Genomic DNA, 17,108 nt, shown 5'->3' on the forward strand with positions numbered 1-17,108 from the left:
TTAACACCATAAATGACGTATCAACGTCACAATATTTACATTACCAAAACAAATAAAAAGTAAATTTACAAAAAATCTGCCGTGAAGACCCCCTATTTTTATTTTATTTTCTTGTTCAGAAATGATTAAAGAAGAATATATTTGAAAGTCAAGAATTTTGACCGTTCCGTTTTATCTTATTTCAGCTAAACGGCCAAGAAACACATTGAATATTTTTGCCATTTTTCCCCACCCCTACTACGGATATCTCTTTATTTAAGCATTTTCTGAATAAAATAATTTACAAAATGCGACGTGTAAACAATAACATTGAATTTAGCTATATCCCTGAGTTTGAAAAAATGTAATAACATTAATTTTAATGCGATTATTACAGAAAAATGGCGTTTTCCCTTGAAAAATACATGTGCCGCTAGGTGGCGCTCTTCAAAGGAAATGTGGACTCGGAACGATTTTCTTTTTTCTCCAAATGAAAGACAGGATATGTTAGTACATACAGACTTAATATCAGTCTTATATCACATACTTCGAAATTTTCGTAGGAACCCCGCGAACCACCTTAAGTGTGAACAAGGCGGCATAAATGTTATTACATTATAATAATGTCTTATAATGAAGGAAATATCCTTTCATTTGTGTGATCATTTTGTGTAAAGACATAAATTGTATCAGTCGATACAAATAAGATATCAAAATTTAGATATACTGCACATATTTGTACATAATTCACAACGCATCCTGTGCAACAAGTACAATTCAGTCAGTTATTTCCATTAGGTCCCATCATTGACAACCTTTGCTCCATGTTTGTTATCTGGTTATTAATGATTTGCTCAAAGTCACTAAGCTGATGAACAAGTAGTGCAAACTTTGGAACCAAGTGTCTGCAAACATTACATGTCCAATAGATACAAGTAGTAAATTCTTTCCCGTTACTACATAACATATCGTAGACATCTCTAGGAAGACCTGAACAGTTTACACAAAATACCTGATCACACAATCTACATCGCAAACTTGTCTGTCCCTGCAAAACTACAACAGCACATTTAATACACACTCTAGCATCTCCTTCAAAATTTGAAACTGACGACACAGAATCTGTCACTGTAGCACCTGTGCTAGTACATTTTTCAGGTAAGTGCGATTGTTTGTTTGCATTTAATGGTCTGTGTACCTTACCACTTTGCATTGTGATTGTATTTATATGTCTGCTTGAAATGATAAGGTCTTTTGTAGATATGTCATTTACATTTTCGACTATATGGATTTTACATTGACTGTTACTTCCTACAGGCGTCTCCTTTTGTTCAGCTATATCAATTGTATCAAAATTGGCATCTGCGTAATTTTGACACTGACCTTTGATTTCTTCCATCGTTTTACCTTTTTCAGCCATATCAGTAGTATTTACATCTTTGCACATATGAATTGTATCTGCCCTTTTGATTCCATCTGCCAACACCATCAGTTCAGTTGTGTCTGTTGATGAAACTATTGCATTATGTTCAGTATTACATGTATGTTCGTCAACTGGTACAGTACATTCTCCGTCGATAGGTCCACGTACAGTTGGTATATCATCAACAGCTTGTGTATTATCGGCTTCATATTGAATGCTACCGTACTGTACAATCTCAGTGTCTTTATTTTTCTCAGGAAAGTACGGACGTGCTGTATAGAGAGGTCCCTCTTCTTCTTCACAATCTACATCGTCTGCTCTGTCCATGTATATCGTTACTTCATCGTCACCCATTGTACTTGATTGTTCTTCAAATACTTCTTTATGCGTGCTGCTTGGCACTTCATGTTTAGTACTAGACGTAGGAGAATAATTAAGTTTGAGATCTTTTATAACTGTTTTACCATTCGGCGATTTATAAAAGTCTTCACGTGCACTTGCTTCTTTGAACGCCATTTTCGTATATTTCTGTCTGTGCGATAACATAGTGAATCTTTCCTTTAATAATTTTCTAAACATGTCATATTCAAAATGTTCTGTTTTGTCTCCTCTTTTTCTTAGGTAAAAACCATGGTTGTACGCCCCTCTCCTTATATGCCGTACAAAGTTTTCTTTGAGTGTAAAAGTCGTTGAGCACACTTCACACATGAATACCTTTCTATTTGTGTCAGGATCAACATGGTTTGGATTAAGAATATCAGCATGAACATTATAGTCTCGTAATATCGCTTCATTCAGTTCTCTTTTCTTCTTCCAAAGGTCTCTCATATTATCCGTATTTGTAATTTCCAATTGTTCAACAGTGTCTTTCCCGCTGAAATGATTGTTTACCCGATCAGTGTCAGCATGTAGGGAGCCTATAAAATGTTTCTCCTTTATATGCACAGTGAGACCGTGGCGCGTGGTAAAATCTGCACTACAAGTATCACAAGTATAACGCTCACCTTTGTTACTAGCACATCCTAAAACCGTCACATTATGATTTGGTTCCATCCGCACGACAGCCATTTCTTTACCTTCCTTTTCCTTTCGTCCTGACAGTGCCTTGCCACAATTCTGTTTTATTTGTATTACAGCCATTTGTTTCATTTTGTTTACCTTATTATCTTCTTTCCAGTGAACTTTCATCACATGCTTTCGGAGCAGGTACTCTTTGGAGAAAGAATCGTTGCACTGAAAACACATATACGGGCATTTATCTGCTCCGGCTGGCGATTTACGTACAGTGCATTCTAGTGTTCTGATGTCTTGTGAAGGGCGCTTTAAAGTTTTGTGATGTAGTTTAATGTGTCTATAGCGATTACTTTTATCAGTAAAACTCAATTCGCAATAGGGACATGTGTACGGCCCGTTTCGAATGTGACTTGTTCTTGAATGATGCATTTGTTCTTCCTTTGTAACAAAACATTGTTCGCAAATTTTGCACTTGTGACACTTTTTATGTGACTTCGCATGTTTCTGAAAGAAAATGCAATTAAAAACGTGTTAGACAGAAATGATTTCCGAAGATTATAGTTCTTAATGCTATGTGAAAGCTTGACTGACAAATAATTATTTACTGTAATGTAAAATGCAGGTTTAAATTCAAAACTGATAATGTGTAAACAAACGTCCAGGTCGAATAATTTGTGATTTAAGATAGGAGTTTGTTTTTATTGTTGAACTGAAATATTTCTGTTCCACTGAAATATATATGTTTTTAAATAAATACTCAAACGCAAAAAAAAAAAATTGTGCATTTTTAAATTTGATGTTCCCAGTTCTAAAAGAGGTATTCCTCTACAATTTGCAACATAATTTGCTCAAATTCTGACTATTGATCTTCTTTTACTTTCACGATAAAAACTGGTGAAAGTTGACCTTGCAGGTGCTGCACATAGGAAATGTACATGTCTACAAAAACGTGTTTTCCCCATAAATGTCATATTTTTGAAATAATCGAAACACATCAAATAGGCCATAAACTGCATTAAATTTTGGTACCAAACATGACACTTTTAGACAAAATACTCTGCTGCGGACAACATAATCTACTTCAGTTGACGGAAACCTGAGTGCACATTTTCTTTTGCGTTTGAGTATATATATTTCAGTTGAAAATAAAAGCTCCTATCTTAAATTACAAAATATTTGACCTGCTCGTTTGTTTCCACATTGGCTGTTTTGATTTTTTCCTAAATTCTATATAACGGTAGTTGTAATTATTATTTTACAGTCAAGCTTGTCGAATTATGACGTGTATCGAAAATACCTTTACATACTAACATTTGATTGTCAGCAGCTATTACATAAGAAAAAATGCAAAATTCGTGCATTTCATAAAATTGAATTAGATGTATACAGGATATTACATGAGTAACTTTTCATATTGAATTCAATGAATTTACTTAACAAGTTGAATAAAACAATAAAATATGCGAAGCTCTATTGAGCATTTTATCAATGTTATTCAATAAATACAATAAATGCAATGTGAAAAGTCAAAAATGTAAAACTTCTACTGTCTTAAACTATGATAAAAATAGTCAATTTGACCAACGTATCCGACACTTAAAACGATGCCGACGTCAAAGCTTTAATACACTACACCGATTGTATTACCACATTTATGCCATGGCTTTATTTCACACCCGTGACGTCAAACATGTGATTTATAGAATAAAACAATTGCAAAGTCAATGCGATTCCTTTTGTAACATTTCATACTAGTTGAAATACGACAGGCCGAAACCTCCGAGCATATTCGTTTTCATTTTTATTTTGTACTTTTTTCATATTGTGTGTAAATTAAGGTTTAACAAATGCTCATATATATATTTTACAAAAGAGTAAAGGGACAGAAAGCTCAATTCTAGTGTTCAGTTTTACTGTTATGTCTTCTTAAACCATTTAAGGCATTCGATGAATGTTGAAAAGCTGCATAAAAGAGAGAGACTCATCAATATTTGTTCAAATGGCAACCATTTTGTATTCCGTCGATATTTTTTTTATTTTAAAAATCACTTCTTTGTTCTGAGACTGGATACATCATGAGCGCATTTACACACTTTTATTCACTTTGAAGACCCATTACGACCTATTGACCTACTTTTTCCTCCCACATTAACTTAGTGCAAATCATTCTGATGCTACTGGTATAATACAGTTATTCTATAAGTTGACAGGTGGACAATTTAGGCCCTCTCTGAATTAATGTGTTTTCACAACTTCATCTGCTAACTTATTCAGTCATTCTCATTTTTGGGTCGGGGCTTTGCTCCGACTCAATGGAATAATAGACGGTAAATGAAAACCACTACACTTTTTAGTGCAAAACGGCAAATAACAAAAATTAGTGCAGCTATAACAAAGCGCATGAATATCATCAGGACTATTTACGGCTATTTTTATATTAACGGCTATTTTTAGAATGCAGTCGCCAGTCACGTTATCGATATATGTCATGTATACCGCTTGATTAAGTTAATACACACAACAAAAATTAAGTTAATACACACAACAAACACGATTGCTTCTGAGAAACTATTTCAAATAAAAACTTGACGGAAACAGTATTCCAAGGGCGAAGTTCCGCTCAAATGATATAAATAAGCATTCGGTATTTGAGCTGAAACTCTAGCTTGAATGTGGATTACCTAACCGTGGAGATAAACCGAAAGTTATAGTAGAAAAGGTTCGTAAAGTATAACGTTCGCCGTGTAGCAACACTTGTCGTGACTTGATTACACCTGAATTCGTAACTTATAATTGCAGATTCGCGCTTTCATTTTTTAAACTAGCTTATTTTGTTGCATGTACATCTTAAAGAGTTTTAAGACAGGAAAGTGCACAGATTGAAAATTATACATTGTATTTCAAAGAGCCTACTGACTATAGAGCACTGCATTTGAAAGGGACTAAAAGTTCATTTTTTTTATTGTATGGCTGCATAATGTCTCTAAAGTAGCTACGGAAATCTTCCTTTTTCTTGTAGATTAACAAGTCATATTGAATTTAAAATTAATCAAATATATGTAGCAGAAAAAAGTTTTGCACATGTGTTTTGTGTCAAAAGCTAGAACATGAATTTAACACCCTATAAATCTTTATCACTACATTTTATGGTCAAACGAACAATCGATTTGTCATTCATTCACGTATGTATAAGTTCTTTTATCGGGTGTCCTAAGTAGCTCAGTTGGTACAGCGTTGGCGCATTAAGTCGTTAGTCCTAGGTTCGGGTCTAGGCTGCACAACGTTTCCTTAGACCGTTACATTTGGATGTTCTACTGAGATGCTCACCTTTGAAACCAAAATTGAACCATTTGACCGAACATGTTATTGATGAAAAAATGGAGCTCAGTATCTCAGTAAAAATGTACATACAAGATTCCAGAAACATAAGTTTCAAATATTGTGACTGATTTCCTATAAGATGAAAAGTGTAACTTAATAAACTACTTGTCAAGTTTATCATTTCATGTGTTTGGAGTGTATACCAGTAATAATGTTGAAAGTTTAAGACAGACATTGTTATTTCTGTTGACAAGGGAAGTGGGTACCAGAAGTAACAGACATTTAACAGACTGCGATAAAGAAGTTGAACGACCATTCCAGTTCTTCCAATAACAGCCTGGATGATACAAGCGCTTTTGTTATTGATTGATGTATGGAAACGTTATTGAATCTGCAAAAGTGACTGTTTCTGTTAAGCTCTGACAGACTCAGTGAAAATGATGAGAACCTAAACAAGGATTTCTATAAATGATTTTTTAAATACGAAAAAAATGTACTACATGTATGAATTTAATGTAAGTAGTTATGTAAAATAACTGCATTTAACAACATTTTGTTTGTTTTTATTGGCCAAGATAAAATGTTAATTATTTAAGAAATATAAAACAAGTACTCTTGCATAAAAACTACTTTTTTCACTGGATCCGCCCATGTATAAACGGGAGAAAAATCGTGTGCAAACAAGGCAATTCACGTGCTGTTAATACATGATTTTTATTTTTGAAATGCTTTGCCAGGGACGTATGTATGTATTTCTGCGCAGACTGATATTTGGCATCTGCATCTTGTTTCTTCCATAATAATCTCTTCTTGTAGCATTATAGATACACTGTAATCCATAGTATGTTTAGCTGTATCAGTTTCCAACCCCAAACGTACTGCCCCCATCAATGTACGCTCTAGCTTCTCTTAGAGTTTACTCCCTTTACAAAGCGTCTGTTCAGTTATTGTAAATAACTGTGAATAAATAAGTATCACGTGTAACTTGTGCTATTGCCCGTTTTTAGGTATTATATTAATGATTTTTGTTAGTATCAGTCGGTTTGTTTTTACCTGATTGTTCGCAGAATTCATATAATAACCTCGAAAGCTAGTCACTAGCTTCGTACTCATCCGTACTCTGTTTGTTCGTACTCAAAATAATTCGAATGTAAAGTTGTTATTCTTAAAATAATTGTGTTCCTGTTTATCAATTATTTTAGTTATATGCAAAATTATGTGTAATGTAACGTTTGTAATAACTAAAAATAAAAATAAGATGCTCAAAAACCTTCAAATCACGCTTTTAGTAGTGTTATTGTTATGTGTGCCCCGGTTATGGATATTTAAAACATGTTTACCGTTTCCAAGAACAACAAGAATGGTAAATAAAAAATGTACCGGAATCGTCAAGTCATCACATATGAAAACAATGCATTTAGTCGTCGTGTAATGTTTTTTTATGCAAGAATAGCTACGATACACGTTTGTGTTGTGTATTAACGCCTGCAGAAGCCCTTGGGATATGTTTGTGACCTCGACCTTCGGTCTCGGTCACAAACAATCCCGCGGGCTTCTGCAGACGTTAATACACAAAAAAAACGTGTATTATCCCTACACTTATACAGATGCTAAGACTTAGGAAAAAAGATGTAATCAATTTGCTGGAAGCCACCATATTGGAATGAACTTTTAGAATGAACTTTTATCTAAGTGTTGTATTGTCATACTACCGGGCATAATTTGCAGTGCGGCGCTGTCGCATGTTTGGCAAAAATCTTTTAAAAAGACGAATTTTATTTAGAAGCAGGTTCGTTGTTTTCTTCACAGAAGTGCTTATTTATTTAGCAAAATTCGTCTAGCTCTTTCTATTTTCTTATGATTGCACGAGAGATCCGTAACAACACTTTGATAAAGGATATTATAAAGGATATTACATAAATGACTTTTCATGAATTTTTAAACAAGTTGAATAATATAAAGAAATGGGAGGCTCTGCCAAGCACTAATTACGGTACATGTTAGCGTTTCCTATTGAAACAACAAAAAATCTACTTTCTTTCACTATAGAAACAAGTCAGTTTGACCAGTTCTCAAATATATTTTAAACAATATCGATATCAAAACTTCAATACTCTAGTATATTAACAATTTTATTCATTGGCTTTATTACACTCCCACGAAGTCAAACATGTGATCAATTAACATCTCTGAATCTGAAATGTTTTAGCTGTTATCAAAGGAATCCGAGAAAACAAATAAAAGAAAATAAATAAAAAAAAGGAAACAAAATTATCACTAGTTAAATTATCATATTTTTCAAAGGAAAAAGACGTCCACAAAGCGCATTGCCAAGTTTGTAATAAAAAATTGAAAAGTGCCATGGGCGAAAGTTATGAATAATATTTATGGTTTAAATCGTTTGATAAATGTGTTTCAAAGTAACAACACCAAAGAAAAAACTGTAACAGTCCCAAAAATTGGAGCGCGGTACAGGTTCTTGAAAATGCCAATTTGTCCTTGGAAAGTCTTTGAATACAGTTCCCAGATTTCTGTATGAACCCTGGAGATTATTCTGCTATGCTATAAATACAGCTGAATTGCCCCGACACATCAATACTCTCAGTGCTTTGATTTAGTATAGTTTTAAAAACATAGACTTATACCTCTCTCTTACACTGTAGAAACAAATTCTAAATTGTAGACTAAACTCACCTTAAAACATCAAGTACGTTGCATACCACTACATATATCTAACAATATATTTAGACATTAAACCTATTGTCCAATCATATATGTCACTGTCAATTTGTAACTAATACTTGTACTTGGTACTTGTTATTTCTCATTTTCTTCATGCAAAGCATGTATAATTACCATCAAGAAGATACAAGAATACAGTCAATTTCTGGCGCGTCTTTAATTGCATACGACACGGCATTGCCACTTAATAAGTTGTTTATAATATTCCTGAACGTAATCTACATGCTTCACATCTGGCATGTTGATTGTCAATTCGCTTAATTGCTCAGGTACAGATTTCTGTTTGTTCAACTGTGTTACTATTTATAATAAGGTTGATAATAAAAGAACATTAGAACACATATTACTCACAAGAAAATTTGTTATATTAAAGTAAAACAGAACGAAACTGAAGTTTATCATCTAGTCAATATCACTTACCTTCAATGATTTTAAATCGCATAACTGGCACTTGTAGACACTGCATTCGTATGCATGTCTCCCTTCTTGTTTACAGCCATCAGATTTCACATGTTTTGTGTATTTAATTGGTGTTTTGAAAGACGTATCACATATTGTACACGTGTACATTTTTTGATGCACGAAAGCCATATGCTTTTTCAGTCCGATCGATGTCTTGAAATACTTGTAACACTTGGGACACGGCTTTGGTTGGCATGTGTAAACAGTCATTTTATCAACAATGTTCTGAGTCAACTGCGACTGTGAACTTTTCTCCTGTCCAAACATATCCGAATCACTTTCAGTGGTTCCTGTTTCCACATCGTTGTAAGAAGCATCCCTCCTAATAGTGCCGTCTTTAGCTTTGGATTGATGCTGTTTTGACGCGACTGGATTCGTCATGGCATTAACTACAACCTGGATATTTCTTCCCGATTTCTTGACAGGCTTATTTGGTTTATTCCTGTCACTAACAGTACCTGCTTTTGTTCTTAAATGTGTAACATTAGTGCTCTCGAAAGCTCTAGAGGCTTCTTTGAGTTTTGGATTTTTGAAATGGTTGTCTCTGGTGGTTGCACTTTTTAACATGGTAGATGTGCGCCTGTTTTGCAGATGTATATCGTTACTGGTAGCATTGGCAGTATTTGTACAGCTATCTGCCGAGGCTTTTGGAATTTTATGAAGCCTCATGTGGCTTTTGAGTAGGTTCATACTTACAAATGTCCTGAAAAGACAAGGTATTTTATATTTTTACACATTCGTCAGTTTTTAGATAGCCGGTACGCCATGGTTATAGCAAATGCTACATATCTTGATTTTAATGTTAAGCCGTATAACTGTGGTACTAAATGAGATAGTGCATGCTAGTTGTCAGCTGATGATCAATGCCAAATGATTGATGCTAGCTGTCCGCAAAATTAAATCGCTCCTATTGGATGTTTGCATGTATTGAGTGTACAATATAGTAATAAATTGATTAAAGGTTGGGGTTAGGTTAAAAATGTTTATATAGTGTACATTCAATGCGTGCATACACTCAATACGGGAGATTTAATGTCACATTCCTTTATATTTAGCCAGTCAAATTTCAAAAATGGACTGGTCCATCATTCAAGTGGACAGTACCACTTATTATTCAAAGGGATGTTCACAGAAAATTTGACGATTGAATAGCGAAAAGTACAGACCATGATCAGCCTGCACAATTCAATGTAATATTGCACATCAGACTTCCATAATAAGTAGTGTTATTAGTTACATAGTCTTGTATTTGTAAAGCTAAGTTTTAAACTTTTAAAACAATTAAAACAAAGGAAAAATGACAAGTATAAATATATAGAACATGATGTTTAATTAACTTCTGCAAAAGTTTGAATACTTTAAAAAAAGAATACCTGTGACAAATTTGACAGCCTACACGCGCCCGTGGTTCTAGATCATTGCTATACATGGACGTGTTTTGTTGCGGCCGCACAGGGATCGACATGTTACCTTCTCGAATAATGCTGTCCGGTTCTCGATCAATATTGTCTGTATCGGCATTATATCTTGCTTTCACCTTGTGTTTCCCAGCCGAATGTTCGGACACCAAATGTTGACAGTAACCAATAAATTGCATATATCTGCGTCCACAATGCTCACACTCGTAGTCTCCTTGTCGATTGCTGCTTTTGTTGTAGGGTCGTTGGACATGCTTTCCTTGATCAACATGTTTACCACCCGCCACCTTCTGTTTCCCTACACCATGTACACACACCATATGCACGCTGTAAGTGCTATTGTACCTAAATTGACGTCCACAAATTTTACATTTGTACGGTTTATCGCCAGTATGAATACGTTTATGACAGGCCAAATTGGTAGGTTGTGCAAATGTCTTTTTACAGACATCACATGAATGAACTGGCTTGATACGGTACGCAAATGACATAATTACACTATGTTTTACTCAAAAATGAAAATGTCTGATTTTAAATTTAAAGATCTAACATTCTCTGTACTGTTTAATCACTATTGGTTTATTATTTAGCGTTTATAATTATAAATCCTCTCATATCAAATAACTGAAACAACTAAATTTAACTTTATAATGTTAACTTCCTTTTTCTGTTAATATCTCACAAAACTTAATCCTTTTCATATAAGCTAAAGGAAAGATAGATCCGGTATGATTAAACTTTATCTCATGGAAAACCAGTTCACATGTATATACTACACTTATAACATGACTAATCGATTAATCGTTTGGTAAATTTGGTAATACACCGTTCTACATTTTATCTGTTAGTCAGGTATGTAAAACTGTTTTGTAGTTGTGTGTTTTGGGTTTAACGCTACACCGACTGAATGGCAGGTTATATGGCTATTGTGTGGTCCCATTGCAGCATTATGTCAGGCACGAGCTAGCAACTGGTTAGATTGCCATACCGATGATTTTATGTACTATAAGAAAAAGGTTAAAGGTGAGGAGAGTACTAGAAAAGATGAATGTACAATATTTATATGTAGACTATTGTCTAAAAATAGTTCTATCTGGGAAATTCTAATTCTATTCTTGGCTTCAAATTCTATTTTTGACTTCGGTGCACAGTGATTTTGGACTAATGTCATGAGTGAACTTGAAATCTGAAGAATATCAGTACAAAAAGGCACCATCTATTTTACTAAATCAGATATATCTGACTGCATCAAAGTAAACAGTCTCAAAAATATTTAAAATATTGTTTTCTGAAAAGGAGTTAATTAAGCTAAAAACGTGGTCCTGGGTAAAATATTGGGTGGGGGTGAAACTTAAAACTTAATTGAATGCCTAGGTGACTAAGTTTCCCATACAAACCGTTCACTTTTTCCTCTAGGCATGAAGATATGTAAAAAATCAAATCATTGAATGTCCTAGGGAAAGTGTGACAGTTTTGTCGTGAAATTTGTCAACAAACAGACAATGTTTTTAAAACGTTAGAACCAACAGAATTTTCACAAGTTAAATATGTTGAGAAAGTTATTGCTGGAAAGAGAATAATGTCTGCTACCCATATATAATATGCGTCAAAGTATGGGGAAAATATCTAGAAATATGACAAAAAAAAGGACTTTTGGATGCATTACTGTGTTATCCTGTAAGCAGGTAACATAGATAGTTTACTTTTCAATTGTATTGATATAACAGGAAGAGGTTTATGGTTGACAAACGGTGAACATTTATCAGTTTTACACTATTTTACAGATGTGTAAAGAGGGCTTGGGATAAGGCCCTTTATTATGTCAATGTTGGAAGAACATTTATATGAGAAAAATGATCTTATAAAGCTCAACGTTATGAAACTAGCCGTGTATTCTTTTTCGAAAACGAGAGGGCCTCTGTAGCTGGTTTGTTCAGGTAGTTCATATCATTTTTGAACCAGTTTCTCCTAACCGCTGTTGGCTTCCAGCCTCGGAAATGATTTTTCATAAGAAGTTCTTCAGCCATCAGGCTGGCTGTCAGATGTCCGTTGGTTTTACTCATGTGTCACTTCTTGTCTACTTTGGCGCAATTCGTTTCACTGAAGCGGTGTACGCCGTTTAAGCAAGATTTTCATTCTTAATAATCGCAAAATTTGTCTACTATTGCATTACTTTAGTACAGTATAATAGTTTCTAGTTGATAGAAAATGTGTGTGGTGCACGATGGAAGATAAATTGCCACCTGGCCAATATGCTAGATTCTTATTCAAAGAACTGCGCGTTTTAGGTGAGAAATGTACGATTAAGTTGGGTTAGACTAAGTGCATTTTCCTACGGTGTTCCCATAGGCCAGCGTAGTTTCACGCTGTCGTCCTAAGGGTGAACTCGCAGAAACTGATGCACTGACGCAAAAACACGATGTGATAAAGGGAAAACAGGATGCGATAAAGCGAAAACACAATGCGAAAAATATCGCGTTTTCGCGCTATTGATATCGTGTTTTCGTCTTCAAATTCCAATCGTGTTTTCGTGTTTTTCTCTTCGCTGTCAGTAGGGCTGAGAAGCGAAAGCACGATTTTAATAGCGCGAAAACGCAAGATATTTCGAACCGTGTTTTCGCGATTTTGTGTCGTGTTTTTGCCCTTTTAAAACAAAAAAAAAAACACACACAATGTTTTAATATCGTCTTTCGATTGGACATGCGTAAACAACGGGTAGGGATAGACGGCACGCAATGGACTCCATTTCGAGACATTTACTTATCGTCTAAGAAATGGATATTTATTTTCTTCATTGTGAGTTTAATTGCAACGTTATCTGTATTTTCAAAGATAAAAGGTAATACTAAATGCTGATCTCTTTTGATAATATGTCTACACTATCTAATTTATAACCAAAATGTTGAAATTCATTAAGATCCCGTCAATCTTAATGGGAAATGATATTGAAATTTCCCTAAGTAAGTATGAAAGATCAGAGGTAAACCTAAATGTTGTTCACTTTTAATAATATATCTATCAATTTAATAACTGAAATATTACAATTTAATGCGTCCACGTCCTTCGGAATGGATATTGTCGTGCCAAACTTATACAAAATGGACTTTTATTTTCCTAATTGTGACTTAAATGTCGATGTTTTTGGTATTTTCTTAAATAAAAATGAATGATGAGAGGTAAACATAAGTGCTTTCAACCTTAAATAATACAATTTCTATTTTTTAAATTGAAATATTACAATTCAATGCCACATCAACCTATGAAATGGGTATTTTCTTGCCTCATTTCTACGTAATGGACTTTGTAATATATATAATCTACTTTATAACTGAAAAATTACAATTTAATGCAACCACGTCAATCGAAATGGACACTTCCTTGTCAAATGTCTACGACTTTCTTTACTGTCTAATTTTTCAGTGCTATCTTTACTTTCATAAAAAGATATGATAGATTAGAAGTAATACTAAATGTTGGTCACTTTTGATAATTAAAACCATATTATTACAATTAATGAAAGAGAGCGTCCTTCGTAATAGACAATTTCGTTTCAAATTTATACGAAATTGACTTTTATTTTCTTGACTGTGACGTTGATTTTAGTGTTATCGAATTATGATATGTTAAAATGTAAATACCGTCAAACTTGTGTTAAAGACCACCTCTGAACAGAGACCACCCGGCTTTAAAGACCACATGTTTTGTTTTCCATTTTAATATTTACAGAGTATTTTTACCTGTGAATAAAGACCACTTCCGAATAAAGACCACATTTTGCTCTCCCAAGTGTGGTCTTTATAGACTGGCTTGACTGTATAACCATCGTAGATAAATCTGTATGTTGGTCACTTCGGTTAATATATTTATGCTTATTATTTCCAAAATCTTATTTGTCGCAACCGCGCCATACAAATAGATATTTTCTTGCAAATCTTCTACGAAATGGAATTTTTAAGGGATTCAATCCGTGAATCATAGTAAGTTCTCTATTATACTATCAAAATAAATCAAGTATTGATGCCTTGTCAGCTCATATAATTTTGGTATCATTTGAAAGTGTATTGCCTACCCAAAAAAGAAAATATAAATTTCATGAAAAAATATGTTAAAGATTTATTTTTTTGTTTGTTTGTTTGTTTTTTAATTTTTTTTTTTACTTTATAGTTTTCAATCATACTTCAACAGAAATTCTGTTATTACAGTGTAACATTTATCATTTCGCAATCAAAAACATGACTGTATTGATTCGTGCATATTAATATGGTCATTTTATTTACTATTTATTACCCTTTCAAATGATAAGAAAAAACATGGGGTCGCCAGGCATCAAAATGTTATCCATTGGTGGATCGGATACCTTAAATCATAGCTTAACGAACACAGAAGTTATTCTAGATATTTGTCAGTTTTTTTTAAATTATACCTGTCTGATGTATATTTCAGTTATTGAAATGTATTTATATAGCGCCGCACTAATGGAATTCCCGTCTACGAAATCTATCATATAAATGATATTACACGAGTGTCCTTTCATATAGAATTAATTAAACTAGTTGCATAAAACAATAAAATGTAGCAGTCAGCCAAAAATGCACAACTTCAGAGGTGTTGCTCAGAATGCTTGTCTTCTTCTGTGGCATATTCTCCTTTTTCGCTTTTAATTATCGATATTTCCAACAAAAGGTCGCCATGACCTTGAACTATGACTTAGTAATATCAAATCTGCTAGTCATAGTTGACCTCTCTACCAGACTAGGGAAATATGGGCCCAAGGATTGTTCAGTTATTGAGTGGAAACCATTTTCAAACAAAAAGTTGTTGTGACCTTGATCTTTGACCTGCTGACCCAAAAATCAATAAGGTTCTATCCATGACCAATCATTCTACCACGTTTCTGTATCACAGGTCATTGCATCGTTGAACAAGAAATACAAGTGTGACGACGACGACAAAGAACCGAAAAAGTCTGCCACTCTACGCAAGTGACACAAAATACTGTGAAAAATGGAATGAACAAGAAGAAAATATGGCGATTGATAGCCTATTGAACGCTGGTTTCGAACGTGTTATAATTTTGCAGGCATCCTAAAGGTATGATCTGATATACAGAGCGATTGCGGATGTATCGTAGTAAGACTCATGACTCTTTTGTGTTCAGCCTACAGTGTAAGTCTCTTTGTAAGAGATTATAATAACTTTTAGAACAATTTTACTGTTTGGTTTTCTGTATTTTAATGATATACATCAAGATAAAATGGACCACTACTAAACGTTAAACACAGAAAATGCGTTGGACAGGGGAGGTGGCGTTTGTTACGGATCAGCGGAAATTTGTGTTTATTTTCTCTCGTACGTTTTAATATAATTGTGTTTTTTTTTGTTTGTTTTTTCCCTTATGATTCTTTTGATATTCATTTTTCTGTTGTTTATATGATATGTGATTGTTGACTGACATTTATCACATAACCACAGTATTTTTTAATAACATATATATAGTCTTTTTCAGGGGAGGGATAATGTTGTTAAAACTTCTGACCCAACACTTCTTTATATTTACATTGATGTATTTATGTATGCTTATTGTATGTGTGTATATAGAATATGTATACACGTACAATAAAATATGATTAAACTTAATCGCAAAGAATGATTACGTATTTTCCAACTAAAACCCCTAACACGGCTCTTCTTCCGATTCAAAGATCTAACTGTTATTAAAAAATTATTCACTGTTATGGTTTTAACCTTTACCCTGCTAAATTAAATTTCTAAACTGGACCGGTCCATCAACCAATTTGAGCAATACCATTAATTATTCAAAGGGGTGTTCACTGAACATTTACTGACTAAATAGCGAACAGTACAGACCATGATCGCTTGCCGCCAGCAGGCTAAAGATTAAAATCAAGACAAAGATATAAAAAATACATTGTCGCATCCCGTAGTAAAACATACTACTTAATATGGAACAGGTACGTTACAATAAATGTTAGATACGTTACCAATAGTGACATTGGCACAGTTTTGTAATCAGACTTCGAATGATTTTGTTTGTTTGTTTTGGGTTAAACGCCGTTTTTTAACAGTAGTTCAGTCATGTTACGGCAGGGAGTAAAGCTAACCAGTCCTCCTGGATTCTTTACCAGTACAACCCTGTTTTCGGCAAGTAACTGCCAACTTTCCCACATGAATTATCAGAGGTGGAGGTCGAATGACTTTAGACACAATGTCTTTTATCAAATCGTCACGGAGAACATTAGCCCCGCCCGGGGATCGAACTATTGAGCTGAGCGGGCGGGCTAAACTGCAGATTATAGTAATCAAGTTCAAATATAGACATAAAATTGAGCCGTGCCATGGGAAAAGCGACATAGTGGCTTTGCGACCAGCATGGATCCAGACCAGCCTGCGAATCCGCGCAGTCTGGTCAGGATCCATGCTGTTCGCTTTCAATGCCTGTAGCAATTAGAGAAACCGTTAGTGAACAGCATGAATCCTGACCAGACTGCGCGGATGCGCAGGCTGGTCTTGGTCCATGCTGGTCGCAAAGCCACTATGTTGGTTTTTTCATGGCACGGCTCATATATTCATAACATAATATTATCGGGTAAATGCAATTTTTATTTTATTCATTTTTGTGTACGAAGCTGTAAAAAAATACACTTACCATGCTATCCAGATTCATATCAGTTTAATCTCCCAGTTTTGAGTGAAATAAACATAAAAATAGATTTCAAAATAACATGTAT

At 34.2% G+C, this 17,108-nt stretch overlaps 2 protein-coding genes across 2 annotated transcripts in view; one reads left to right on the forward strand and one right to left on the reverse strand.

Annotated features, from left to right (window-relative positions):
• The window catches only part of LOC123523080 (opioid-binding protein/cell adhesion molecule homolog), a 35,085-nt gene extending 18,370 nt beyond the window's left edge, over positions 1–16,715 (forward strand). The window contains exon 6 of the mRNA XM_053549349.1: positions 15,265–16,715. Within this exon, the coding sequence (XP_053405324.1) occupies positions 15,265–15,299 (35 nt within the window). The 3' untranslated portion in view covers positions 15,300–16,715. The remainder of the gene's footprint in view (positions 1–15,264) is intronic.
• LOC123523079 (zinc finger protein 62 homolog) lies at positions 613–11,082 on the reverse strand. The gene is made up of 3 exons (XM_045300697.2): positions 10,315–11,082; positions 8,900–9,644; positions 613–2,920 (listed from the first exon to the last, which is right to left on the reverse strand). Exons 1-3 carry the CDS (start codon positions 10,848–10,850, stop codon positions 761–763), a joined length of 3,441 nt encoding a protein of 1,146 aa, XP_045156632.2. The 5' UTR covers positions 10,851–11,082; the 3' UTR covers positions 613–760.
• Positions 16,716–17,108: the final 393 nt, after the last annotated feature.

The sequence above is a fragment of the Mercenaria mercenaria genome, chromosome 8 (assembly GCF_021730395.1).
Source record: "Mercenaria mercenaria strain notata chromosome 8, MADL_Memer_1, whole genome shotgun sequence".
Taxonomy (NCBI): domain Eukaryota; kingdom Metazoa; phylum Mollusca; class Bivalvia; order Venerida; family Veneridae; genus Mercenaria; species Mercenaria mercenaria.

Bases quoted from the DNA above. Each gene is read 5' to 3' on its own strand.
- LOC123523079 (XM_045300697.2), bottom strand. From the start codon at position 10,850: ATGTCATTTGCGTACCGTATCAAGCCAGTTCATTCATGTGATGTCTGT. The intron at 9,645-10,314 runs GTATTCTTTTTT...TTGTCTTTTCAG, and splicing joins GGCTGTCAAATTTGTCACAG to GACATTTGTAAGTATGAACC. The intron at 2,921-8,899 runs GTAAGTGATATT...ATTTTCTTTCAG, and splicing joins GCGATTTAAAATCATTGAAG to AAACATGCGAAGTCACATAA.